This window comes from Rhea pennata, chromosome Z (genome assembly GCF_028389875.1).
Source record: "Rhea pennata isolate bPtePen1 chromosome Z, bPtePen1.pri, whole genome shotgun sequence".
In the NCBI taxonomy this organism is placed as follows: domain Eukaryota; kingdom Metazoa; phylum Chordata; class Aves; order Rheiformes; family Rheidae; genus Rhea; species Rhea pennata.
In genome coordinates this window covers 29942296-29969680 of record NC_084702.1, presented here as the reverse complement: position 1 = coordinate 29969680, position 27385 = coordinate 29942296, and the positions used below count along the sequence as shown (strand labels likewise).

The 27385-nt window shown below is 39.3% G+C and overlaps 1 protein-coding gene and 1 non-coding gene across 2 annotated transcripts in view; both read right to left on the bottom strand.

The window, feature by feature from the left end:
- Positions 1-13374, bottom strand: part of DAPK1 (death associated protein kinase 1) — a 92495-nt gene extending 79121 nt beyond the window's left edge. The window contains exons 1-2 of the mRNA XM_062599185.1: positions 13291-13374; positions 12703-12873 (exon numbers count right to left, since the gene is read on the bottom strand). Coding sequence (XP_062455169.1) covers positions 12703-12764 — 62 coding nt within the window. The 5' untranslated portion in view covers positions 12765-12873; positions 13291-13374. The remainder of the gene's footprint in view (positions 1-12702; positions 12874-13290) is intronic.
- Positions 13375-24648: 11274 nt separating this feature from the next.
- On the bottom strand, positions 24649-24721 carry TRNAR-CCG (transfer RNA arginine (anticodon CCG)). Its single transcript has one exon. It is a non-coding gene; the product is annotated as a tRNA-Arg (tRNA).
- Between the last annotated feature and the right edge of the window lie 2664 nt (positions 24722-27385).

Sequence of the window (27385 nt, the reverse complement as noted above, 5' to 3'; positions counted from 1 at the left end):
CCATGCCCATGTGACTCCGGAGATCGGGATGACTGGCTCCTGGGGAAAAAACAGTTGGAAATAATAGTTCTGTTGTAGGCTATCATCAAAAATATTGTGGGCTCTCCTATCTTACCTAGCCTTAAACTGCACAAGACAGGCTGCTACAGAGGCAATGTTCTAGCAAATATTTATGCACATGTTCTTCTCTGAACAATCAGTGTCTTCAGAGAAGCCTGGCTTGTAAACAAGGTGCACAAAGTAGTGACTCAGAAAAAGATATTAAGTCTGAAGTTTTTTCCTTCCAGCATCACCCTTTTCTTCTCCATTAATCTTGTCCTACTAGGAGCAAGATGTATATTCTGAAGATCTACCTTCTATTAAAAAAAAAAAAAGTTTGTATTAAAGAGCAGTTTCAGACTTTCAAAGTGGAAGTTGAAATGTACTGACAAGCTCTGCTCACAAGCACACCTACTATCACACAGCCTGAATATGGAATTGTATTAAAACATACCGACCTCTTCTAAAAGACTTTGGAGCTAGTTCCTTGTGAATATGCACCAGAAAAAAATAATTTCACTAAATGCGATATGGAGTATCTAATATGACACACCACATACCTGAAGAATTATATAACCACTATGAAAGTGAACTCAGTATAAACATATATTATCATTCTTAAAGCTTGAAGATGGTAAAACAAAACACAACCAAACAAAAAGTGAAAATGTCCCCTGCTGAAATCACATGCACTTTACTTTGTGATTCTCTAGACTAATTGTAGATTGGGAACAGATATTATATTTGTTCAATAAGAACTCAAAAAGCTGCTTCAAATACAAGTCTAGTCATAGATACAGCGGTTTTAAACACCTAAGTGAAGTCTACGCCTAGATGTACTGGTATCTAATGTGTAAGTTGGTGGACTATGTTTGGTTGTGTTAAGTTCTAAGACACCTGGATGCCAGTCATTTCTTATTAATGATGCTTGGACCAGAGCTTTCTGGAATCCAGTTGGTATGAAGGTATGTTCACCTGAAGACTTTTTAAAGACACCATCTTACGTAGTAAAACATTGTACTCATGCTTGTAATTGGTTCAAGTAATAGCTATACCCACTGGGGAAGGGCAAAAGCCAGAAGAAAGGGGGTTAAAAATACTGTTTTTCAAGCAAAGCACTTCCCTCACTGTCCCTTACAGTAATAAAAAGAAGCTTGTACATACACACGTACTTACAGGACCAATGACTATGAACATATTCATGTAAATAAATATATAATACACCATGTCAGTATTTACTGCTATAATTTGAGTTTTAATACTTCTACTGTTCTTTAGTACTTCATACTCATTTTCCTTTTTGGACTTTTTTTGAAATTTTTAAATTAGCTCAGAGATTAACATTAATTAATTAATTTATAAGTTTACAAAAAATGTCTTTCTAAATGTTGAAGGATGTACACGAAGCACATCTGACTGAGAAACGAACAGAGAGCTCAGTCAAAAGTTGTTTGGGTGTTCTTAAATCAGGAACCTGTGGTGAACATTAAAACACATGCGCAGAACACTTGGTTTTGGTAACACTAAGCAAAGACTGTTGTTGCTGCTATTTCATAAATAAGAAAATGCTTAAGCTTCCTGCTAAGCTTCCCTTTTATAGCAAAGGGTTTTGAACCCTCACCCACTCTTTCACAGCAATGAGCAGCTTCCCTTTATTTCCTCTTCTCAAGATCTCCCTGTCTTATAGCATACGACCAACTGTTTTAATGAAAAATAATAATGTACCTTCAGACAGAATGTTTATGCAAATTTTTACTATAAAAGGAATCTATGTTGAATGGGCACAAACACAAAAACACAGATCTATGGCACTTGTAGCATCGTAGCGCCTGTTAGACAAATTTAGAGATGCTCATCTAAAGAAAGTTTTACTTTTTCAGTATCTCTGAAAAAAAATAATTAATAGAGCTGCAGATTTGAATTGTTCACCAAATGCTTGCTAGCTGAAGGATACAATTAACCACTGGAAGCAGAGGTAAAGATAGGACTGCAAAGCCTAAAACTCCTTTTGACTCAATTTTCCCAAATTATGACAGAGTTAGAAGTATGGAATAGATTTCTCCAACTTTCATTACTTCCTATGGAGCGTGAAGAATCACTAAAATCCAGAGGTGCCTTACTAACCTTTAATTACCAGAGCACCAAGAAGAAACATACCCCCAGGAGCTTTCAGTCCACAGAACACGGCACAGTCATCAGCACACTGACCTTTTGCTTATGAAAATTTCTATTATTTCCTCTCTGGTTATTGAGTTGAGCTAAACATACTCATCACTGAACAGAATCTATAAACGTAAGTTGAAAAACTTTCTAATAATAAAAACCCTCTCTTCTTTGCTGAAATGAGCTTTCTAACAAGTCACTACAACATGGTACTAGAAAATTTCCAAACAAAGCATGGTTTGTGTCACATACACAAATCTCAAACCAAGTGCTTTAGCAACTGTTCCTATACATTACGCTTTAACGAGCTGCTATTTACAGCCAAGTAGTTGTTTGCTTCCTCCACTCTAAGTCCTCTTTTACATCTGCTCACTGACAGATGAGCTTGACCACTTAGCAATTCAGACCATTTTAAAAACATATTACAAATTGCCCCTTCTGTCATCCATGTAAAGGAAGAATTGTCTGGCTACCCTAGGGCCATTGTGACTGGAAAACATACTCAGACTGTGCAGTCATAGATCTTGTCATTGAGGGTTAATAAACAGTCAAGTTTTGTTTCTCAGAATAAGAGAAGAATTCTCAAATTCTTCCATTTGGTTTTAGCTGGCCTCAACTGCAAGGCATCTACACCATTCAATCAGGGTGCAGGCTTTATGGTGCAAGTTAATTGATTCAACTACTACGTGTCACAGCAGATGTCTTCATCTTTATGGTTGTACAGTCCTGTGCCCCTTTTCATGCTAGCAGCTAGCACTTGTATTTGTCTGACATTCCCAGGGTGACCCAGTTCAGGGAGCTCAATCAGTTATTCCCTCTTGCCTCCAGACTGAACTCAGGAAGGCACTAACATGGGCACAAAAGAAGCAGCAGAAGACTAGTTCAGCAAGTGAGGAACAGGAATAACCTATTCAGTGGCCCTCCTATTAGACTGATTTAGCTATACTCTAAAAATACTTGGGCAGACCAATGGGTAGATATGGCAGCACTTATCAGGGATCAATGTCAATTTATTCATCATTAGCAGAGATAGTTATGTCAAGACTTCTTTCTAGAGGAACAAAAGGGACTGACAAAATGTATCAGCTTTGTAAGATACAGTTTGGAATGTTCTATTCTCCAGTTAATAACTAGCATAAAAAACAGAAAAAGGGATCCTTCTTTTAGGTAGAAAGGTAAACTAAACAATACCCTTCAGCCCTTTCAAATGAAAAGCAATGAGAAAAGACCAGACCTAAGAAACTAAGCTCTGGTTCCCTGATGTGTTTTCCCTTCCTAGGGAGTCAACAGTAATTCTGCACAAATTGTCTAGCTCATGGAGATAAGAAAATACCACCAGGAAATTAATGTACCAAAAAGAAGGTCTAACTGCCACACCAACATGTTTACAGTCTATGTTTGTAGAATAGAAGAGAGTGCAAGTAGACAAGAGACAAGATACACATATGGTCTGCAAGATCTATATTCCTTAGTCTTCATAAAAGGAAATGGGAATCAAGTGTTACAATAAAGGAAGAATTAAGAGGCAGCATGAAGAAAGTAAAGTGTTAAAAAACCCTAATATGTGTTACCATCCGCAAGTCCCATACTATTTTTTTTCCTTAGGAAGTAATAAGCTGCCAGTTTTGTTTTTAAAGCTCTTGAAAGCACTGAGTTCTTGGCTAAGAACCTGTTAAACACAGAAGAAACAACTACTAGTATTATTTGTCTGTGTAGATAAGGAGGAAAAAGGGGGAAACAACCTCTAAATCTTCGTTAAACTTGGCAAAATAATTTAGCTATAATGTCAACATAGAAGATGATATCAAGTAATGTAAAAATTAGCTTTAGCTATAGCTAGCTATGCCTATATACCTATACAAAGTAAGAGCAGTACAAAACAGCATAGACCAGGTAGAATTATAATTCCACGATCTGAGTTTTAAGTACTGTCTTTCCTCTTCTCACATAGGAACACAGTATTACAAGGGAGCATCTCAGCAATGAAGTCCAATCCTTTTAAGCTGCAGACCTGCAATAAGGGTCAACAAGACTAGAAATTTCAGAAAATATAGAAAGATTAGGAGAGACAAAAAGCACCTTTCTAGTTCTCTATAATCATAAATCAGTTAAGAGTCTCTAATGATTCCAGTAACTCAACACCTTTCCTCTCTCCCCCAACAGTAACAATTTCAAAATGCTGCAAATGCAGCAGACAATGCAACCTAGGGAGAATGTAATTCTGATCCCAGCTCTCATGGGTACATGAGTAAGGTACTCACATTGAACACTTCTACAGGCACAACCCATCCAGCACCTCAAATCTTACTATCATTAGTTATTGATATTTAAGAGAAAATTGAGGAAGAAGACAGAAGCCCAGAAGCCAATTTACAGTATAAATAGGAGGGCCCTTCAATAACCAGTGAAAATTTAGAAACACAGCATTAATTGCTTACAAATAAAGACACAGTGGAAATCAAATATTTGCATCACACCGTTTAAGTTAATGGATAATTTAGCATTCTGTCTAAGCAAGAACCACATAGATCAAGTGGTACTGCTCAAAGCAATTATTTTTTCCTTTCCAAAGGCTCAATTCTGTGAACAGTTCAACAATAAATTCAGTGACACTATGCTTGTCAATCAGGTTGTGAATGGTTATACTTCGAACTGATTATAAACTCTTCCAAGCATTGACTAATTGCTCCTGTGTTTGTGATTATCCAGTAAGAGCTATTTTTCTTTCCATCAAGCATAAGCAAGATGTTCTAAGGTTCCTAGCAAACAAACAGACTTGCACTGGAGGTGGACGATAGTGGCTTTCATAAAAATGGTAGGCTTGTCCTTTCAAAGAGCAGTACAGTATTGCTCTGCAAGGTCCTTGGTGGTTGTGCTGACTGCGTACATTTAGACGAAATACAGTGACCAGAAATGCAGAATACTGTGTGAAGGAGGGCTTTACAACATACTGCATAACAATATGGTCAGACACCCTCTGCTGCAATTCATCTCTGATATTAGCCTTTTCTATAACTACACTAAAAATGGCAGGAATGTCATCCAACAACAGACCTAAACATGAGGGCTCCAATCCTGCTGTATCGCCTACAAGTGATGAAATTTTAGAATATATAAAAAAATCTATATTAATCATGTGGCTCAGTCCCTTTACTATTTTTTTAAACACCATTTACACCAATATTTACTACATAATGAAGACATGGAAGTAGCTTTGGCTTCAGGATCTTTAGAGGCAACTTTCCTTGTCCATATTTCTTTGCTTCTCCCTAGCTCAGTCATAAACTATTTAGTTTAGTAGATTTTACTTAACCACCAGTTAAGTAAACCTATACTGCATTGTAAGCTGATGAATGATTTCAGGATTGATGGAAAAATCCTCCTTTGGCTCACCTATCTTCCTGTAAGAGAATCACAGTCCAGTTTGAGAAACAGTCATCTAATCTGAGCCAGAAGTGCTGTGCAAGTCAGTATCACACAGGAAACAAACTACAAAACCACTGCTTTAACTGACACTTTTCCTACTTAACATAAATTGTGCTGTAAGTTGCGTTGTTTTGCTAGAGGCCTAACCAAGCCACTTAAAAGATGTAAGGAGACTTGGCCATTAAACGCACAGGAAATCTCATCGGAAATATGTCATTTTCTCCCCCCCCCCCAAAAAAAAAGCCTTTGAATAAATGTTACAAGTTTTAGCAACTACTCTGCAAGGTTTCTCCAGAACCTCAGTACTCTGGCATTCTAATTTCCAGCTCTACTTCCTTGTCAGTTTATATCCTTCTGGCCTTGTATCAGCATTATTCTTTATCTCTGTCCCTCCTATGTCTTTAACTTTAAGTAGATTTACAGCAGCAATCACATCTCTACCCAAGCTGAGATTTTACCATTGCTTTCAGCTGATTTAAACACGGACTGTTGCCGTAAGTTAGATAAGGTGGGTTTTTCTCTTTTGACAGCACCATTGCGTGCATGCAAGTAATGGCACGAACAAGGGAACAGAAACACACAGCAGAGGAAAACGATACTGTTCTTTTCAGTCACTGTCAGCATGAACTTAGCTTGGCACGCAGTTATCATGAAAATGCAGCCTCAGCCTCCCTTTTCCTAACCTAAAAGCCAAATTGTTCCGTACACACAGTTCTAGTAGAGGATGTGACATATCTGAACATCTGTAAAAGGAGATAATAAATTAAAAAAAAAGCAGAGGAACAGAAAAAAAAAGCTAATGAAAGTTCAAGTATACTCCTAACACACCAATTCCAGTACTGATTGTACCTTGCTAACTAACCAGGAAAGAAAATCAAAGATATTTTTATCTACTTCTTGATGAGTTTAAATTTGTGAAGTTATATGCATTTAAAGTGAAGACACAAAATAAGCAGTGAGCTATAATTTTACTTTGTTCTAAGACCTATTAAGCAGACATTTTTTCTCCAGAGAGAAATAAATTAAAGCAAAAATCAAGCAGTTATTTCCAAAAAAAAATCTGCATCTCTTGTGCAGCAAAAACACAACTTTATAAGGCAATGATTGTCACCAGTAGTCCTGAGTGGTGACATTCTAACACAGTCTGCATAATCAACAGCTCATCATTTATTGTGTATTTATGAAAAAGAGCCATTTTAAGGAACAGTTTGGAAGTAAAGTAAAATGAGACCTAAATGAATAACAGTTCCCACCAAGCTTTTCAAAGAAATTATTTTCTTGTCCTCATGCAACTACCAGAGCCAGCGCTTGCTCCATTCAATTTCACCACGACAATCACAGCATGGAATAACCAAGCTTTTCTTCTGAGAGCAGACAAGACTGATACAACACTAAAATCATTCACATGCAGCACTGGAACAGTTCTTTGGTATAACCTGAAATTTGCAATTTTGGATTCTCTAAAGAAGAAACAATGCTCAAACCATACTAACCAATCAACCAACCATTTTTCTTGCTTGTACAGTGACTTTGCTGCCAGAATTTTTATGGTTCTTTCCCAAATCCTTGTTCCTGAAAAACTCCTGAAGTCCACTCAGTTTTTTGTAATTCATTATCACGTATTACCAGAGTTTGTATACATGTAGTTACGGAAGCAGAGTGTTCCACATTTGCACTGTTTATTGGTCTGCCCATACAAATCTTACAGGAAAAACAATATTGTAAAGGTTTATTCACTCTGCATCTTCAGTATCTAACTATTTTAATTCTGTAGAAGAACAAGGGTTAACATATGCTTTTTAATGGAGCAACTTGAGATGAGGCTACAGTAAGACTACAGGACAAAATATAAGTCAAAAATTTCAATTTAGCATTGTTAGGATTTTAGACATAATACTCTTTTAGCCTTATAGACCATTGTTCACATTGCTCCACTTTTTTTCTATGTGACTTTCTAATCTGACAATTAAAAGGAAAATATATTACATTATAACATTATTAAAAAAGATATCTGGCATGGCTTTATAGCTACGGCAATTAAGATTAAGGTTTACAGTTTTGAAAGAGGACATATCACCTCAGTAGACTTTAACATGCTATACATCTAATAATGGAACTTGACAACATTCACGCAGTTCCACCATGTCAGCTTTTTATTAAGAGTAGTTCAGATTTTCATGTCTGAAAGGTACCACGAAGGTCAAATTCTACTCGTCATCCAAGCATTTTTTGTTAAGTGTTTTTACTTTCCTTCCAATACAAGCGCGCAATATAGTTACTGTTATGGTGTATAGAAAGACAAGGGAATAGCCCTTGTAGCTCTTAAAAGCAGCATTTCTGAAGACTGATACATGCATAATCACACACACAAATGTCATCTGCCTGAATACCTGCTGCTTACTACAGAAATCAATTTTCACACTCTCCAGAAACATTTTCTCTTCTAACTGAACACTCAAAGGTAAGAGCGTTTTTCAGATTGTAAAGACACATCCCCATGTTTGCATAACTGCTTGTTTTCTCTTAGCAAAAGCTTCAGCATGTTGTCCTATTTATTTTTCTGTCACAATTGATGAGGCAATTAGATACCTCAGATAACCGTCAAAAGCAGTATGCTAACCCTGCTAACTTCTCTGCTTCATCAAGCAGATGGAGACTGATGTCCAAAACTGCTGAGATCCATCATAATTTTGGATGCTGAACAAGTCGCAAGTGTTACTCTAGTGAGAGCCACAGGTGCAAATAAACTTGAAATTTAAATAAATTGGGAACTTTTTTGAATCAATTTTCTGAATCAACAGCAATCTACTATAAGAACAGCTATATTAATATACACTATTATTCTATTCCTCCATTCTCCACAGTATACTCCTCACTATATTTAAAAAAAAGAAAAAAAATCATATGCAAGGAAAATAAAATTTTATCAGCTAATCCATTTCCTAACAGATACTTCTGAGTATCTGCCACTTTTCCTTTTATTCCTGTCACCTTTCAAAAACATATGGTCTGATGACCATATTCTATGCATGTGCAGACATCTCATCTCATTCAGAAGTACAAGCATTTTACTGTTAAAACCTACATTTTTAAAGTTCTCCACTTGGAAATTTTTAAGAAATTGTGTGTAAATACATATATGTTTTAAAAACAGTGTAACACAAATACCCTTCTTCAATATATTTGAAAACAGTATTTTAACAACTTGCAGTCCTTTTAGGAAGCAGTTTAAAGATTATATATATAAAAAGTGAAGCACAGAGGTGTTTATAAGACCACAAACTCACACAATCATAATAACTCATAAAAAACATACAGGGTGTGTCTCTACTGTAGCTTTGTTTCAGTGACATTCCCTGTAATTAAACAAGCAATGGAACATTTGCCATCAAGCTCTAACTCCTAGAGAAGACCAACCTCTGTTAAAAACAAAAAAGCTAGGAACAGCAACAAAAACACCAGCACTTCAATTAGTTAGATCTGGTTTCATGGTCTTGCACGCTCACCATGGTGTGAATTTGAATACCACTGAACTTGAATTCCTGTCTTTTGGGCAAGCTGAAGTAAAGGCACTGCAACAGGGTATTTGAAATGCATGGTCACACAGCCTGCAACTGCAGACAGAATTAGCATGAGCAAAATAGCTTTAGTAAATTTGTTGCATGCTAATCTCTAACCTAACAGGGACTGAATCTCTATCAGCCTTTGAAGTTTCATGGTTAGATGACTACTGACCACATCTGCAGGAGATCTGAACAATGCAGTAATATACATCATTCTAGATTTGTTAGATGGAAAAAAATGTATATAATGCAGCATAAACGATGATTAAAAAGCAGTATCTTCATCTATGTTCTTTACTAAACACATTATTTGCTCCACAAGTCTCAAGAAACAGTTGTGGTACACAAGGTTAAGACAACCAAAAACGTAAACCAGACACAAAGGTGCCAGAACAAATCACATATAGACAGGACAATTAGGTGTGATCCTGTAAGTATTCACAATTCCAAGTTCCTTTATTACTTGTCCTAGGGAAAAATCAAAACAGAACAAAGAAGAGACTAAAGTTCAAACATACTGGTAAAAGAAATACTCCTCTGCAAAGGCACTGTGAACTGCCTTAAAACTAAGAAGTGTATTTTTCTAGCCTGAAGATATCACTGTTCTTCTAGTTGTTTCAAGCAACTCTGGATTTTATGTAAGCTACATTTGAACTTCCTATATAAAATTTCATTTACACAATCCATTTGATCTGATTTGAGTGACCTTTGCTAGACTAGAAAAGCTACTTTTTATTCTAGTTACTATCAGAAGCACCATAAGATACAGATAACCAAATCTATTACAAAAGAAAACAAAGAAGGTTAAAATTTCAAAGTATTTGCAACTTTACTGAACTGCTCAAAAGCAGTTGGGAAGCTTTAGGATCCATTTATGCAAACTTCCCTCAGTAAATGAAAATTTTTCATTTATTCACCTTGATTGTCACACGATTGCTGCTAGTAAGAGGAAATAAAGGAATTTTCCCCCAAAACTGGAAAAAATAGGTCGATTTAGCAAAACCAAACCTTTCATCATTGCTTAGCCCATGTAGTAAAATCACAATTCAGGTTTCTAAATAATCAGAAGAAATTTTAAAGTCAAAAGCGTTTTTAATATTCTTTTGCTTCCTGAGTTTTCAGCCTCAGGGCTGACATTTGCAACTACATTTCGCAAACATAAAGGTGAAAAACCTAAAACAGGGCATGGAATGGAGGAGAAAGAATGGTAAGAGGTGAGATTTACAAAAGAGAATTTTAACTAACTCCAGAAATTTACGTTTAAAAAGAAAATATCACTAAATCAAACCACACAACAACCATTCCGAGATTTACCTGCTTTTATTTTTATGGTAACACTTATCAAGGGAATAATCTGGGCTTCTCAAAGTGATGCTGAAGTGAAAGCTCCGGCTCTTTTACAAAAGCACATTTTTTAAAAGCACAGTTTTTAAAACAAAAGCCCTGTCAAACATTTGACGAATGTCTTATCATTTATTTATTTTTATAAAAGTAGATTTCTTAGTTTTATTTTTTAAATGAAAAATAAGAATTGAGCTTTATTAATTCTTGTAAATTCTTAAAATATTGTGTGTTCAGACAGAAAGCTAAGTATATATAACCTTATCATAGTAAGATTATGTAATAAAAATAACCTCAGTACTGTAATTCCTTCTTTGTAGTTGACCATAGTAACATACCAAAGTTTTATCAAATTCATTATTATTCAGTCATTCCGAAAAAATCCATTTGCTTTTTTACTAATGTTATCTATTATATTATTTACTAGATAACATTCACTATAGCTTAAAAATGAAACTCTTGGTCATCACTGTTTTCTTCTGGAGCTAACATGTAATTTCCAAAGCTTGTTTGTTTCACAAAATCTCCACATTTTTAAGCATTTCCTATGTAATTAGTCATGGGTAATTATTCTTCTTAAATATGTATAGAGGAGCAAAAATTTTTGACGATTTTTCTTTTAAGTAAACACAGGAGCACTTGCATAAACATTAGCACTCTTAACAAATAGACGGACATTGTTTTCTCCATAAAAAGCCTTAAGAAACCAAACAACTTAAAAAAAAATAAAGGCACCGATCCAAAAATAAATCTATAAAATAAATCAGATATCAGGATTGGTTAGACAGATGTAGTTTCATTTTTATCGGTCCTGAAATCTAAAGCTAAATTCCAAAACATTCTGCAAGTTCTGGTCAAAAATCACAGGGAACAAATCAAACAATTTCATGTGTTCTAACAAAATATTTAAAACACACAACCTTAACTTATGGGTCAGCATAACAATGTATCTTTCTAATGAAGTATCTGAGAAGTTAATCTGAATAGGCTGTCCCAGAACACTTCATAAAAAGTAAAATTACATACCCATCACATATCTGTATAGGTAAAACAACAAACTTTTAAGTTACATAAATGTGATGAAGTTTATGTTAAAAACAGCCCAATTAACTTCCTGATAAAGTACATTTTTTTTAATTAGTCTTTTTGTGAGTTCTGTCTATACCAGTATCTTGTTTGCAACATCTACTAGTATTGGATGCTTCACCGGAAAGGCATACACAAGTGGACATGGGATCATCTGCTTCATGTACCCTGCTCTGCAGTAATTAAACACTGAATGTAAACTTGGAAGTCACTGACACGTACATTGAAAAAGTTTATGCTATACTGATGCACTAAAATGCCACTGTACTTAAATAAAGTAAAAAACTGAGAAAGATGTTAAGAGAATCCTCACAAAACACATGTACTTCAATGATAAGTTAGCAATCAAAATCCACAGACACTGGAAAGAAGACATGAGTGATTGTTTGAGGTTTCTACCACAAATACTGTGGCAGAAGGAGACGATTATACAACATTTATTAAACAAGGTTCAAGATGATGGTGCTTCGTCCGCAGCACTCCACTACAAATCTCTTGATCTGACTTTCAGTTTGAACAGTGATGCCTAGAAGATTGATCTCCATTATGCTGCCATTAATAAAAAATAATTACATGGTTTCTCTCACTTCTTTCATTACGTTATTGAAAAAAAAAAGTGATATGTAACACATATAGAGTCTTTCATTGCTATAGCCTAAAAACACAGTAAAGGCTTCCTTGATAAAAATTCACTGTATTTTAAGTTACTCACCTGACTAGCAACAGGAAGCATTACAATTCTTTAAAACCTTAATGTCTGAAGGCACCACGCACATACGCACAAACTGTATTATAGCCATATACACATCAAGTTAAAAGGTGTTAATTAAGAACTGCCAAACTGCAAAATCCTATTAGCTTGATCTTAGAGAGCAACATGCGGGTAGCTCAAAACCCAAGCGCTTCCTCTGTCTCCTACCACGCAGTGCTATCTTGAAACGCAGCGGCGCAAGGCGAGGACCCAGGGCACGCAGGAAGCCCGGCTGTACTCGGTGCGCAATCCCGGGCCACTCGGCCCCGCTTCAGCCACCAGCCACCAGGCGCCGGGGGTCCCAGCCCAGCCCAGCCCGGCGCCGCCGCCTACCTGCCGAGCTCGTCGCCCGTCTCGTAGTGGTCCTCCAGGTTCTCCTGCCTGAACACGGTCATGGTCGCCGCTGCCGCCGCCTCTCCTCGGCCGCCGGCTTCAGCCTCTGCTCGCCGCCCTCATCGCCGCCTCCCCGGAGCGCCGCGGCCGCCCCGCGCGCGGCTGCGCGCCCTGCGGAGAGCGCCGGGGTGAGCGCCCGCCGGCCAACGGCCAACGGCCGCGCGGCGCCCCCAGAAGAAAGCGGCTCCCGCCGCCTCCGCCCGGCCTCCCCCGCTCGGCCCCGGCCCCGCCGCCCAACCGCGCCCGCGCCCGGCCGCCACCTTCCGCCCCGGCCCCGTTGCCTGGTCAACGGGGCCGTGGCGCCGGGCGAGGCCCCGCCCCGGCCTCCGCGGGCATCCCCGCACCCGACGCTCGGTGCGGGGAGACGGCGGCGCAGGGAGGGGCGGCCGGGAACCCCCCGCCGGCGGCCGGCAAGCGGCTCGCCGCGGCCCTTCCCGCAGCGCGGGGCCAGGCGGCGGGGAGTGAAGGGAAGGGGGGGGGGGAGCGGGCGCGGCGGCCCCTTCCCGCCGCCGCCGCGGCGCCACTCACTCGTCCCCTTGCTCGCTCGCTGCTGCCGCCGCTGCTGCCTGGCCGCACCGAGCTGGAAGGCGGCGGCGCGGCCGCTCCCGCTCCCGCTCCCGCAGCCGCGCCGCGCCCCGCCGCCGGCAGCCGCGCCCCGCGCAGCCAATGGGAGGCGGCCGGCGGCCGCCCCGCGCCGCCCCGCCCGGCCCCGCCCCGCCCCGCGCGCGCCGCCGCCCGGCTGGGTATTTCCAGCGGCGGGCGCGTCGGTGCCGCGCGCGGCCCGGGCGGGCGCCGCGGGGGCGGGCGCCGCGGGGGCGAGCGCCGCGGGGGCGAGCGCCGCGGGGGCGAGCGCCGGGCCCGCGCCTCCGCCTTCGCCGCCGCCGCCGCCGCCGCCGCCGCCGCCGCCGCCGTCGTCGTCCCTCAGCGCCGCGGGGGGCATGGAGCGGGGCAGCTGAACGGCTCTTAACTGCCACCCGAGCTGTCAGATCTCGCAGAAGATTGGAAGGGAATTGCTCATCGAAGGTGAAAAAAAGTTCAGTGCGTCCGTGCGATTTTACGCTCACTTAACTTAGCGCGTGAGAGCATCTGGCCTTCTTCAGATGCAGGGCAACAAGTACAGCAGCCCTGAAATTTTCTGACTCCGAGCGTGACCTTGGGCAAGTGCTAAAAATTGCCGCGCGTCCCCTGATGTCGTCGGCAAGGTGCGGGTGACAGACTCGAGTGGCTCGCTGGGCGTGCAGCTGCGTGTCCAGAGAGCGCCGCGCGCGGCCTGCTCCTCGCGCTGGGTGACCGTGAGTTTCAGAGACCCTTCCTGTGGCCTAAATGGGCAGTATCACTGGAGCCAGCCAATGAACTTTTGAAGCACTCATGCTTTACCTGGCTTAAACCTTACTTGATCTTCGTATGTTTTTTCATTTTTTTTTGCTCCAGTATTTTTTATGATAGTCCTGAGTTCCTGAAAGAGTAATACTTGTTGTGGCTTATATATATTTTATATTGCAAATGCTACTCAGATACAGAGTTCAGTATTATTCCTTATGACCGAGCCCTACTTCAACTGATGCAACTGAAATTTCACTAGTGATTCAATAGCAGGGGTACACTGGAATCAATACACCATGCCTGAGGTAATTACCTAGATGCACAGGGTAAACAGAGAAGTGAATTACTTTAAATGTTTCTCTTTTTCCTTTCATTTAGTAACTGAATCTGGAGGTGGAAATCTTGCTCCCATTACTGTATATCCAGCCATTTAGGTCTAGGATCCCTGAATTTTGTTTCTCTGTTCAACTGCATCACTTGTGGAAAGAGTTGCGTTCAAATGCTGTGATGGCAGCAAGAGCACATCACCATGTTGTGTGCATGAGGAGGTGTCATATTCCATCCAAGTGAAAACAGCCATTGCAGCAGCAGGTCCATGTTGTGGTATACATGGACTCAAAAAGAGATATTTCTCAGCTAAAGCACCGTTCCTCTTTCTTTAGAGAAATGCTGAACAGCTTGTGTTTGTTGTAGTCCAGTTTGAAAGAGCTTGTATGCTCCTAGTGGTACTTCTCCTGCAGCTTGGGAACCCTTAATCTGGGTAAAAAGCCAACCTCGCTGCTAGGCTTTCAAAATGCTAATTGACTTCCATGACACAGTATTGGATTGCATATATATTATATCAAAAAAATAATTTTAAATTGCTATCAAAGTGTAATTCAGCGAATGTGATTGCAGTTAATCCTTACCAAGTTTAATAGTACTTTGGATGAAATCCTGCCCCTGTGAAATGAGAAGCAAAATCTCCATGATTTCATGGTTCCAAGATTTCAAACCAATGTATGTTTTTTGTTTATTGTAACATAACAGAAATAATAGAGTGAGATTAACCCTTTATGTATACTGATGTCAGTAAGATTACTTCAGTGTGAAAGAGAAGACGATCAAGTGCAAGATTAGTAACAACAAATGTATTTTCAAAGGATTGAATTCCATTACTGATTTGTGTCTGTCAGTGATTCAGGAATATTTTGCTTTGAAGAAAAATAGCTGATTTATTTCTTAGTAAGTATTACAAAGAATTCAAATTTGCAGAGAGCCTCTGTATCTCTAAGCAGTATTTCATGAAATAAAAAGTACATTATTTCTGCAAATCAAGAGACTTAAAGCTCTCTTCAGCTACGCTTTTAAAGAATTTATAAAAAATAACAAAAATAACAGAAAAGTAGGCATATCAAATATATTGTTGCAGGATAAATCTTTTCAAGATTAATGTCCCATCTATTACTGTCATTGAGGTAAGATTTCTTTGCTAAATGTGTAAGACATTAATTATGGTAAAGAATATGAATTACTCAAGTGTATTCTTTTGTGTATTCATTTTAAGAAATCAGCATTTATTTTTGGCATGACTGTGGAAGCAATTTCCTGGGTTCTGCCTGAGGTTCACAGTGTCAATTGATAGATTTTTTCATACTTACTTTAATTTCCTACAAGGCGAACCAGTTACTACTCTTGAAAGTTGTTCTTCCATCTCCTTCAAAAACAGTAGTGATGACAATGAGATGACACAGTGACCATTAGCATCCCAGTGCTGCTCAGTTTTGATCAACTCAAAGCATTTCTGCTACAAAGGGAGCTCCAGATGCGCTAGTGGCTTTTGTGATTAGGACTCCTGTCCCTGAGAAAGTAGACTGAATCCATCAATTCATTTCATATAGGCATGGAATGGAAAAAATGAAGCTGCTGACAAAAAAGGCAAGATATATAGCTTCATGAGGCAGATCAGTCACTATAGCAAGGCAATAGTTTTAACACTGTAACTAGACTCAGCTAAGTGCTGCAGAGTAAATTTGGCAGGCTGGAAAATCCATTCCGTAGTGTTTCGGTCAGTAACCACAATAAAATATAGGTTAAAATACACTTAATTGCCATATTTTGAAAGCCCCAAAGAAGAAAAATATATGGAAAATGATTGGAATTGGTTTTCTAAAAGCACTGTGGAAAGGTTAGTGCTTCTTTTATCTTCTAGATATTAATGTCGATTCTGCATACAAAGAAATGTGTTCTGTCTCCCAGGGGAGCTACAGCTAATCTACGATCTGCTAATTCATGTGTTAATTCATAAGGGGTCTGTATTATGTGCATCCCACTATGAAGCCTCCGTTTGGCAAGGCATTTAATTGAGTGCCCAACCTGGAGCAGTGCAAAGTCTATGCAGATAACCTGAATTACCTGAGTGATTAAATACATGTTTCAGCATCTCATCAAATCAAAGTCTGAATGCAGAGTCCACTGCAAAGCACTTTGGAGTGTGGTTCCAGCAGCCTGAGAGCCGTACATCAGTCCTTTGGTGACATGACCCCACAGCTTTGCTCTACTCTGCTGAAAAAAATCAAGCTGTTCATGAAGAGAGGAAGAGTCACATCTACGGTAGATGGATCTTTCTCTGAAGCTGAACTAAGATTATGAAACTCTGGCACGTGACCTAACAATAACCACTAACCACAATCAGAATTAAATACAAAATCCATCCCTTTGACTTAGCTTTCCTGCAACTGTTCTCCCATGTAAATTAGGCCTTTGCATTACAGCATATTTATTTAAAAGAAAACAAATTGCAGAGCATTAACATTTTTTGGCAGAACTGTTTCTTTCTGAAAAGTGGCTTTACTCTAAATCAAAACATTTTGACAAAGATTCTGTGAACACGTAATTTCAGTATGGTAAAATGTGTAATTTGTAGTTATATTTAGCTAAAATATTGCTTTTGTTAGTATCTCATATTTTTACATTGCATATAGGGTTACGTATTCTGTGAGACAAAACATTTATTCTAAAGAAGCAAGAGAAAGTCCTTTGGATTTTTGGATTTTTAATTCCGGGCTCAAACTGGTTGATTTTCTGCAGAAACAAACAAATATGGAAAAACATGCTGGTAAATATTCCTCAGTCTGATCAAATAATATTCCAAACCTACATCTGAAAGAAATCAAGGAAGCATTTGCTTTAAGTCCTTGGTAATTCTCAGACCTCAAGAATTCTTCAGGGAAATTGTAGGTCCTACATATTGCCACTGTTTGTACAGCTTATTCTGCTATAAACCTGGAACTTGATTGGCAACCTTAGTATTGTGGTATGTTTGTTTAATATTAATAGCATTTACTATCATATAATAATGGGTTTTATGTCAGCTTCTTGCACAGTGTGCACTAGGATACCTGCTGCTCCGCTTGTGAAATGTAAAGTTCAGCAGACCAGGAAGCTTAATATTATCAGTAATAGACGATACCATGAAAATAAATTTCCTCGGGTCAGTAAGCTTCCCAGGGTAATGGCTGAGGCAGCACTTGCTGTTCTTATGTCTGCTTCTTCTTTCTCTTCTAAGAGAGGCTTTATAACCTGATTCACGAGGCAAACAAAAAATCCAGAGTATGCTAAAGGAGAAAAGTTACTAATGGTAATTAAATTTATATCATGACTTTCATTCATCAATCCCAAAATGCTTTGCAAGCATCGTTGCTTTAATTACACTTTGCCACACCTCTGTAGCCATGAGGGTTGGTACAAGGTAGAATTACTTTTTTAGTTGCTGTGTGGCAACAGCACTCACTCACTGTACTTGTCTGGCATTCAGCACAACCTGCTTCGAAGCAAGCTGGTCCGAGGCTGGCTGAAGTCAAGGGGAGGAGTGTGTGCAGAGGTGCACCTTAGTGCTGTAGTCAGTGAAGACTCTCACACCACTTCCCTGCCTACCTCAGCCTTTAGATGGGAAATGTGCATGCTGGCACTTGGCCTTGGCTCACTGGCTGACGAAGCCACTTGCAGGTTCAAATTCCATTGACATTATACGATAACAGTGTGACAGTCATAGCCTTATCCTTGGAAATCAGTGTTGAGCATTGTTTAATGGAATCATTTTATAAATGAGGCATTGGAAGTACAGGCTGGATAAGGACTTATTCCCCAAAGCATTGGTATGCATTTAACTGCTGGAAGTAATGCTGTTGAGCTAAATATGACTAAATATATATGCAGAGTGTTTGCAGGGTCACTCTGACTTGCACAGTATCACAGTTAAAGTGAGTGATAATGACTGAAAAAAGACACTATCCTGACTCTTAAGTCCTTATTCTACTTTCTCACTGAGACTGTCTCTGTGAGCTCCCGTAAGCTAGAACACCTATGTGGTGGTGTGCCTTTCGAGAATGCATGGGGAACGTCTGGGTGTAAAGTCATTAATGCTTCTAACTGCTGCCCCAGATCTTTCACATCTCTGCAGCTCTGGCACAACAGATGTCTTTTGCTGCCTTGGAGTCCACATTAACGTACTAAAGGAAGGCACTAAAACTAGCATTAATGCATCTTGTTTTCAGAAAGGAAATACCCAAATCTGTACACTGTGTTGATCAGAAGTTGTCTTTACAGTAGTGTGTGTTTGTGCCTATCATGATTTTTGTGATAGAATAACTCATAGAACAATTTGACTAGTGTTAAAGCAAATTGAGATACAACAAGCGATATTTAAAAGTAAAATTATGGGAGATTTCTTTTGCTGGTTTAGTACATGATACAGGCAAGCGTGTAAAGCACTGCTCTTTTTTTCAAAACACTGAGGAACCAAGGAAATCAGTTTGAAAATCATGGGATGGGATGGGATGGGATGGGGTGGGATGGGATGGGATGAACTCACCGGCTACCTGGAACCCTGCAGCTGTTGGTGATACACCTATGTGGAAATCATTAGCAGACCAATAAATGCCTCTGACTACTTTGCAGCATTTGCTCAGTGCATTTGGGCATTTCCTAAAGCAAAACATCCTTAAACATGAATCTGCCACAAATATGTCTGCATGAAGTTGTCATCTAGATGTTTGAGAGATACAATAATCATGTTTGGCATGTTTCATGCACATATTTTCCATTTGCCTATCTTGCCTACATCTACAGCAGAGAAAGCATTTGTGCCGTAGTTTCTGCAAAGAGGAATTTGAAGCTTACTTGTCATTTTCTTTGCACGTAATTCTTCTGCCCAAGTACTGCTCATGACATGTTTAAATCCTACAGTGTCTTTTTCTCTGCATGGCACAGAGAAAGCTAGTTAGGAGCGTAACAAAAAAAGCGTTTGTGAATTGATGGATTCATCAAGCAAAAATGTATGGACAAAAATACAAGAGACTTCTGTTTTTTAAGTGACACTTTATCTTGGCTGACTGATTAAGAGATAGTGTTTATTGTTCAAGTACTGTAATCCAGTCAGTAAGTCCCTCGTGCTTTGGAAAAATCTGTCTCAAGCCAGTTTCTGAGACTAATCTCTAACCCAACCTCAGGTAAAGAGTAGTGGAAGGTTGTGATGCCCAGCCATTGTGTGCTGGACTTTGGTTCCTTGGCCCTGATTCTCCTTAATCCCACTGATTTCATTGCTGGTTCAAGATAACAGCACCTAAATACTGCTCCACCTTGCTACAGATGGCTCAGGTAGTCTGTGGAATATCAGGGAGTCATGATAGTTTCCATGATAACATCTATTTGTTGAGCCGGGAGCAAACTTGGCACAAGGGATCTGGGCCAAAACAGTCATTTCCAAAGCAGGGCTGGATGCAGCTGTGATGTGGAGGAACAAGCTATATAGCAGCAAGCACCTACCATGTCCTGGTGCACAATGTATTAAAAGGCAGCTAGAATCTGATACTCCCAGATGAATTAATCCCTCCTAGCATGCCTTTAATTGATTTATTATTGTATCAGATAAAGCGGAACAAGTTACTTTGTGAATTCAGCTACTAGGCTGCACAGGCCATTTGTTCTGAAGTTCTGATGATTATTTTCTTTTTGTGTAATGTTTAAAGGAAAAGCAGCTGCTCTACACCTTCATATTCAACTGCCCCAGTACAATTTTTAAATCCTGAGTCTTACAAGGACCTTCCTTCTCCCAATAACCCTGGAGGCTCATCAGCTGCAGATAAAACAGGTGTGACAAGTGGTGTTCCTGCTGTCACATTGCCAGTAACAATACAGTTTTTCTCAGCAGCTGTCACAGTTGCCCATTAGTATGGAAAATTCCTGCAGAAAACTGTAGCCAAGATTTAAAAAGTAGATCTGGATGTCTTGATGCTAGATATTGAGAACACTGCATCTGGTGAAGTAAACTACTGATACTGCACGGAGTGTTTATAATCATTCTGCTGGCAGTGGTCATAGCACATAGTCTTTTGCAGAATGAAGCCTTGAAATTCTTATTTGTGTGCTAAATAAAGTAGTTGCTTTTCAAACCCAGAATCTTATGCTGAAGAGATGCTCTTCGAGAATAGGGAATAGCATGTTTTTGTCCATTAAAACAGAGAGCTTGTGTTTTTATATTCTCAGCATAAAAGGATCACCATGGATTTATGTATAATTTTGTTATAGTAATGATACACTATTTACATGAATATTGCTTAACTAGATGCTATTGTTTCCATGCAAAATTACTAAACGAGCAGTGAGCTATCACAATATCTTGTTGCTGAATTAACAAAGACATTCATTAACATTGATCCGTCTTGTACCTGAAACTATATTTAGTAACTAATTTAACTGACAAGCAAAGAGAAAGAGTTCTGTCAAGCAGCTCTTTTTTTCTTTTGGCTTTCAGCCACCATGCCATTGCAAAGACCTGATACATAATGCTCTGCAATGAGTGTATTTTCTATAATATATTCTATTCAGCCACGTAGAAACTTTTGTTTTCCATTTGAAGAGCAATTTTTATTCTTCTAAGTAATATCAATGTATAGAAATATTTTACAAGAAGGCCAACAAGAGAAAAATCTAGTTGGCATATATAAAAGAACAATAGAGACATACCAAGAAATTTAGATAAAAACTAAAAATGGCTATTGATAAACCAGTATATATTGCTGCTCAAGGGGAAATAAGCTGTAAATCTGAATGAGGGAGTGGGAGGGTTGGCTGCTTGTTTGTATGACTATGAGCCGTGACTCTGGAGTGAAAGCAGTGCTAGCAGAAAAGGACTGGGGCTGGAGGAGGAGGAAGGAGGAGGACTACTGTCCCTTCAGCACTCTTTGTAATCTGCAGTTACACTGCTTTTTGTAAGTAGCAAGAATGTGAAGAACCACCAGAATCCACTAGACTATTCTACTTGGAAGATTTTTCGTAAGACTAAATGGCAGAAAAATATCCTGGGCTAGTTCTTGAGCTAATGTGAATCAATGTAACAAATGGACACGCTTCCCTAAACGAATGGGGCTAGGATCATTTAAGCAAGGTCAGTGTTTAACATAAATTTATTGTCTAAATTGCATAGTTGCTTTGATTTGGGGGATTTAGTGTTAGAAAAGCTTGGAGGAGTTCAACCTTGAAGAAATATCCATCCAGCTAAATGCAGAGCTATGCACTTGGTGATGGACTGGTAGCTATACATCATTTAAAAATATAAAATTACATAGAGGTCAGGATTTTTTTCAAGATTTTTTTTGTTTTGGGCCAGTACAATTCTGTTAAGTCATATGATATTCTGTTCTAATCTTCAGACAGTGGTAAATCCTCTGCTAACTCTGCTCAGCCTGTAGATTTGCTTTCTACAAAAATTTGTTAATTTTGAAGTTTCTGTGGTATAGGGGCAAGGTGGCCCACTGAGTTAATGCAATATCATTTTACCTCAGGAAATCAAGGTCCTACTTCAAGTCTGAAATTGCTTTGGCAGTGTTGGTCTAATCTAGGAGCTTGCTCCCACCCTTCCCACCAGATCTCAGTGTAGTTTTGTGCAACCAACCCTGACAGTTAATATATTTGCAGAAGAGATATGGGGCCTCTAGATGGAAGTGCATTTACAGGCAATATCTGTGGGTGACTGGACTGCTGACATTTCGGAAAGCGGGCCCTACGCTGCCTCAAAACACCCTGGGAATTCTCCTGGCTTCTCACTACCTGTCACAACTATATCTATTATGCTCTCCACCCCAAAACGTGTGGATGAATAGAGACTAGGAGTGGGGAGAACTTGCTGATTATTGATGTTAATGAAAGAGAGTGGGTGGTGATTGCACATTGCAGAAACCTAGAAGAAAGGCAGTATGATATAATTTCACCCTGGGAATCTATTGCTATGGCAACAAAGAATAGATTTTTGAAAAATAAGGTTCGATACAAAAGTATCACAGCAGCAGGGAGATGATTTTTAACAAACCTTCTCTCTTCTTGGCTTGTATTTTATTCATTCCTATATTCGTGTTCTTACTGAAATGTTTATCAGCACAAAAAATAAGTGTTTGAGGCCCACGAACATTTCCCATACATAAACATATGTCTGTTTTAATTTATGTACTTGGCATGAAGTACAAAAGTCTTTGTGGCATTCTTAATTTTTGGTTTATAGACACAATACATTCCATTTAAAATTATTAAATATTTCTTCCAGATTTAAGGAGATGTAACTGAGGTCATGATTCAGACAGCATGGATTTCAATTTCATGCCTATAAGGAATTCAGGAAAATAATTACTTTTCCTTAAAGCCACTGAAGTAGGTTTTGATGGTCATGAGAGGACACACTGCCAGCAATGTTTCACATCCAGAACTGCAGTTGGTTTAGTTGGGGGAGAAGCGATCGGAGAGGCACTCCTACTTCTGCTGCATGAGAAGGGTTTTAATCTCTGCAGTAATACTAAATGAAGAAGCAGTTCTAATTGCCTCTCTACACAAAGCAGTAAGGCCTTTTCTTTCAGAAGGCCAATAAAGAAATCCAGGAGCCAGATAAATATTTTGTGGTTTCATGCCAGAACAGCATGCCAAACCCCTGGGACCACAAGTTCGAGTCTGCTGGAGGCAAATTATTAACACAAAAATTAGCGCTCAGTTCTGGATTTCTTTCCCTCTCCTGGGTTTAACTGAGAATTATGAACTACTTGCTAGATGTGCCATGTATTAGTCCTTAGTTGTACTCCTCTCTTTTCCCTCAAGACATCTTCTTCATTTCATTCTTTTAGACTCATCCCACTCTGTTTTCCTAAAGCTTGTACTATGATCATATTCGCTGTTTCCCTGCTCAAAGCATGATGTCCATTTCAATTACACACTCATGATTACACTAATGCTATTTTAGTTCCAAAACTGGTATAAACATTTGAATATTTTTTCTTTATATCTTTCCTATATTTGATGATATTTGCAGGCTCTTCTTATAATTTTTAAGTACATTTTTTGCACAGCTTGTTTCTGACATAGAACTTGCCAAAGAGATCTCTGATGCTGTGAAAATTCCTGAGCTCCATGCACAAAAACTTCTGGAAACATCAATAACACTAATAACCAAATTACAAATTCATTAAAGAAAGGCAGCATGCCTAGAGCAAGAGGCAGCAAATTCAACAACGCGGTTCCTCTCTATATGACTACAATTTGCATGACAATAAAAACACAAACAAACCAAACTCAGAATTAAAATGAGACACAGTTAAGGAACTAAAGGACACTATAGACTCATTTGTAATAAAATCAAGGATAAACACAGTCGTCATAGTCAGAGAGATTGCAGAGGCCTTGCACTCAGACATGCAGATAGCAGAAGACAAGAACCTGTGAAAAGGTCAGTTTAGAAGCCAAGTAAAATGGGCTATTAGATGCTGAAAAGCTGATGTTGCATACTTTCACTATATTTAGCATATATATATAATATATAGAAAATTGTATTGCCATGTACTCTGTGACTTTAGACTTTGGGAAACTAGCTGGGAGCTTCTACTGTACATGGAGATCTGTGATCTGTGATTTACATGAACCTTACACAGACAAATCTACAGCAACCACTTCCTCATTTTTGCTGTGAAAAAAGGCTGCAAGCAAAACTTAGTATGTGTTGGGTATCCTGAAATGAGAAGATATATGAAAAAGGGAAGGCTTCTTAGGGTATATTGAGCCATGGCAGTCTTGGGCAGGCAGAAAAATCTGCAAGGAGCTGTGCACTGAGCAACTTTCTGAGACCATTTTTTGCTTGTCTCCTTGAATGTGTTGCCTATAAATTATGTATTTGCAATCAAAGGACTCTGTGGAGCAGACAAAGCTTCTACCGTGTAATTACTGGCTCACTGAAACTGCTCTGCTGGTACTTGGACAGAGACTGAATTATATTTTCATGACACAGAAGAAGAGAAAAAATTGGTCTCAACTGTTGCTGCATAACAAACAAGGACAAACTCAGATGCCTTTTAGGTCTGGCTAGTGCTTTCAATATTTGTTTGTTATTATTCTCATAGAATCAGTAAGGTGAGAAGGGACCTCTGGAGATCATCTAGTCCAATCCACAAACAGGCAGCCCATACAGGGATCAAACCCATGACCTTGGCATTATTAGCACCAGGCTCTAACCAACCGAGCCATTAACACCCAGATAAACGTGTTGCCATATGACCCAGATGGGACTTGAACCCACAATCCCCAGCTCCGGAGGCTGATGCCTTATCCATTAGGCCACTGGGTCAGTATAACTCTGAACCACATGCCCAGTCTTCCTGTTGGCAGGACCTCTGGTAGAAGCAGTGGCCCCACAGAAGTGAGCTGGAGCCTTGGCATTGCCTTCAAGGGCTCCAGGCCACTACCTTGTTCTGCTCCCCAGGGCTTAAAATGAACACAACTTTTCTGCCATATTTGGACAGTAAGTTCATGTTGATCATCTTTTCACACTATTTTTTTAATAGCAATCACTAGTAGCTAGATTCATCATTTTACATGACCCTGCTAGAGTAGAGCAATTGTACTTGATGATCCCCGGAGGTCTCTTCCAACCGCAACCATTTTGTGATTCTGTCATCTATGTTATTTATCTACCATAAGCAGTAATTTTACAGAGGGCACAAATCTACCCTCTGTGTTCTTCTAAGGCTGATATCCACTGTAGAGATCTATGAGAATATTGTGGAGTATTTTTAGTTTGCCGTTAGTTCAGCATAATTATAAAGATACTTCTTGAAACAAGCTGTGTTTAGTATGAACTGACTTTTGTTGCGTATCAAATGCTTGGAAGTTATAAAGCAGAGACTTCCCACCTTGTTGTATGTAACAGAAAAGTAGTAATTCTACCTCCTGTTAAACAATACAGATTTACTGTGTCTTCTATCTGTGTGGGCTGCAGTAAAAGGGCATTTTTTTGTGGAAAAGCCTTATTGAATTGAATAGGGATGAAATCAGTAAGATTCCATAGAAATTACTTTAGCAGCCAATAGGTTTGAAAGGAGAATTATATCCTTGCTGTAACACTCTGTGGGTTGTTCTCCACATTCCACAGAAAGCTTACCATTCCCTATTAAACTCTGTAGGAATTTCCTGTAAATGCTGTTTTTTAAGCTATTAGCACTGGAAGAAGTAGACCCTATGGCTGATGAAGTACATCCATTTGTTGGACTATTAAAAGTTATCATTTAATCTGCCTTACATAGCTAGCATTCCTCTGGGACCACAATGCAATCCAAAATCTGTAGTTATTTTTGATGTTGCAGTTACCCAGCATCTCCATTATAAAGTGGGGGATTCATTGCAGCTTTACCGTGTTAAAAAGGTGAAGGGAGGTGGGATCATCATTCTTATTTTTTCTTTCAAGTCAGGGTTTATGGCAACATAATCCATACTAGCTACACTACTGCAGTGTTAGATATAGTTTAGAGGCCAGCAAATGGATATGTAATTACTGTAGCCTCAGTGCTGGGATTGTTTCTGTCTGACTGCTGCAGGAGGAAATCCTATTGTACATTCAGGCATTGCACTCCTGTGAACGACACCAAGTCTACACAATTCAGGTAGCATAGCAACCTCCCTGAATCACTATCTTTGTTTCTCTGTGACATGCTTGTATAAAAAACACGGTTAGCTTGGGGCCTGGTCTTCCGCTCTACACTGAAATGAATAGCATGACTCCAGAAGTGATCCCACCAGCTTCAGAATGAGCCGCAGCGGGAAGAATCGGCTCCTTTTACACTAAGTTCTCTGAAGCTGGCACTGTTCACCCTAGGTGCCTGTGCAAGGATTAGCACCCACTGCATCTTCTGATAATTATGCTGTTTTAATGATGGAAAGATTTAATTTTGCATTAGCAAATAAAATAAGGAAATATCACTTCAAGCAGTCCTTCCCAAGTGTGTTCTTCCAAAAATAAAAAAGAGAGAAAACTTTAGGAGTTATTCTGCTCACACTGAGTAATCCTGTGTGGTTGGCCTTCCTCTCTGTGCTTAGCAGGTCACCGTGGGCTCAGAGATGAGAAGGGGGTGGCTCAGGGGAAAGTAAATGCCTTTGATGTCTGACCATAAGCGATTTGCTTTGCCTATGCTCACTGCCATTTTCTCTCGCTGGTGAAGGGAATCTTGGATCTATATGTTTCCCACTGGGCTCCACTTTCTTCCTCTATCCCATTTGCAATAGGATTGGATTCTAAGATTTCTGTGCAATAGAAAGTATTTTCATTTACAATTTCCCTCAAAAAAAAAAAAAAAAAAAAAAAAAAAAAAAAAAAGATAACCTACCACAGTGTGAGGTATTGCACAGAAAGGTGAACACGGAAAGAGGGAATCATCATTGTGATCAAGTGGAACAAGACAGGCTAGTCATAAATTTCTGATTGTTTCATTTTTTTTTCTGCTGTCATCAGTATTGTTTCCTGCATTTGTTGAAAATGGAAAATAACTAGTTCTTAAAGCCATTGCAGTTAGATTGTATTGGACTGAGAAGGAAGATCATTCATTGAACTCTTGACATTCTATATATGGCAATCAAAACACACCAACTTTCATAAAATAAAATGGAGTGGCATTTCAAGTGTCAATCTTGAATACTACATTTAACAGCTTATAAAATTCCACAAGCTTGCGGATGCTTTTTAGACTGCAGTTTCTGTTTCTGATATACAAGACAGATACTAGTTCAAAGACAAAGCTAGTGCTAACTTAGAAGCTCATAACCTTGCCAGGCATGATGCATGGTAGACACCAGAAAGCCTTACAGATATCTTTACATCCTCCTCCAGGTGAAGAGTATTTTGAGTTAGCTGGTAACTTGAATGTTTGCAATCTTGAATCAAAATGTAGCTTTTTGAAAATAACCTAAATTTGATATAGCATATAAAATACAGAACTAAAACGCAGGAGTTCAAACATGA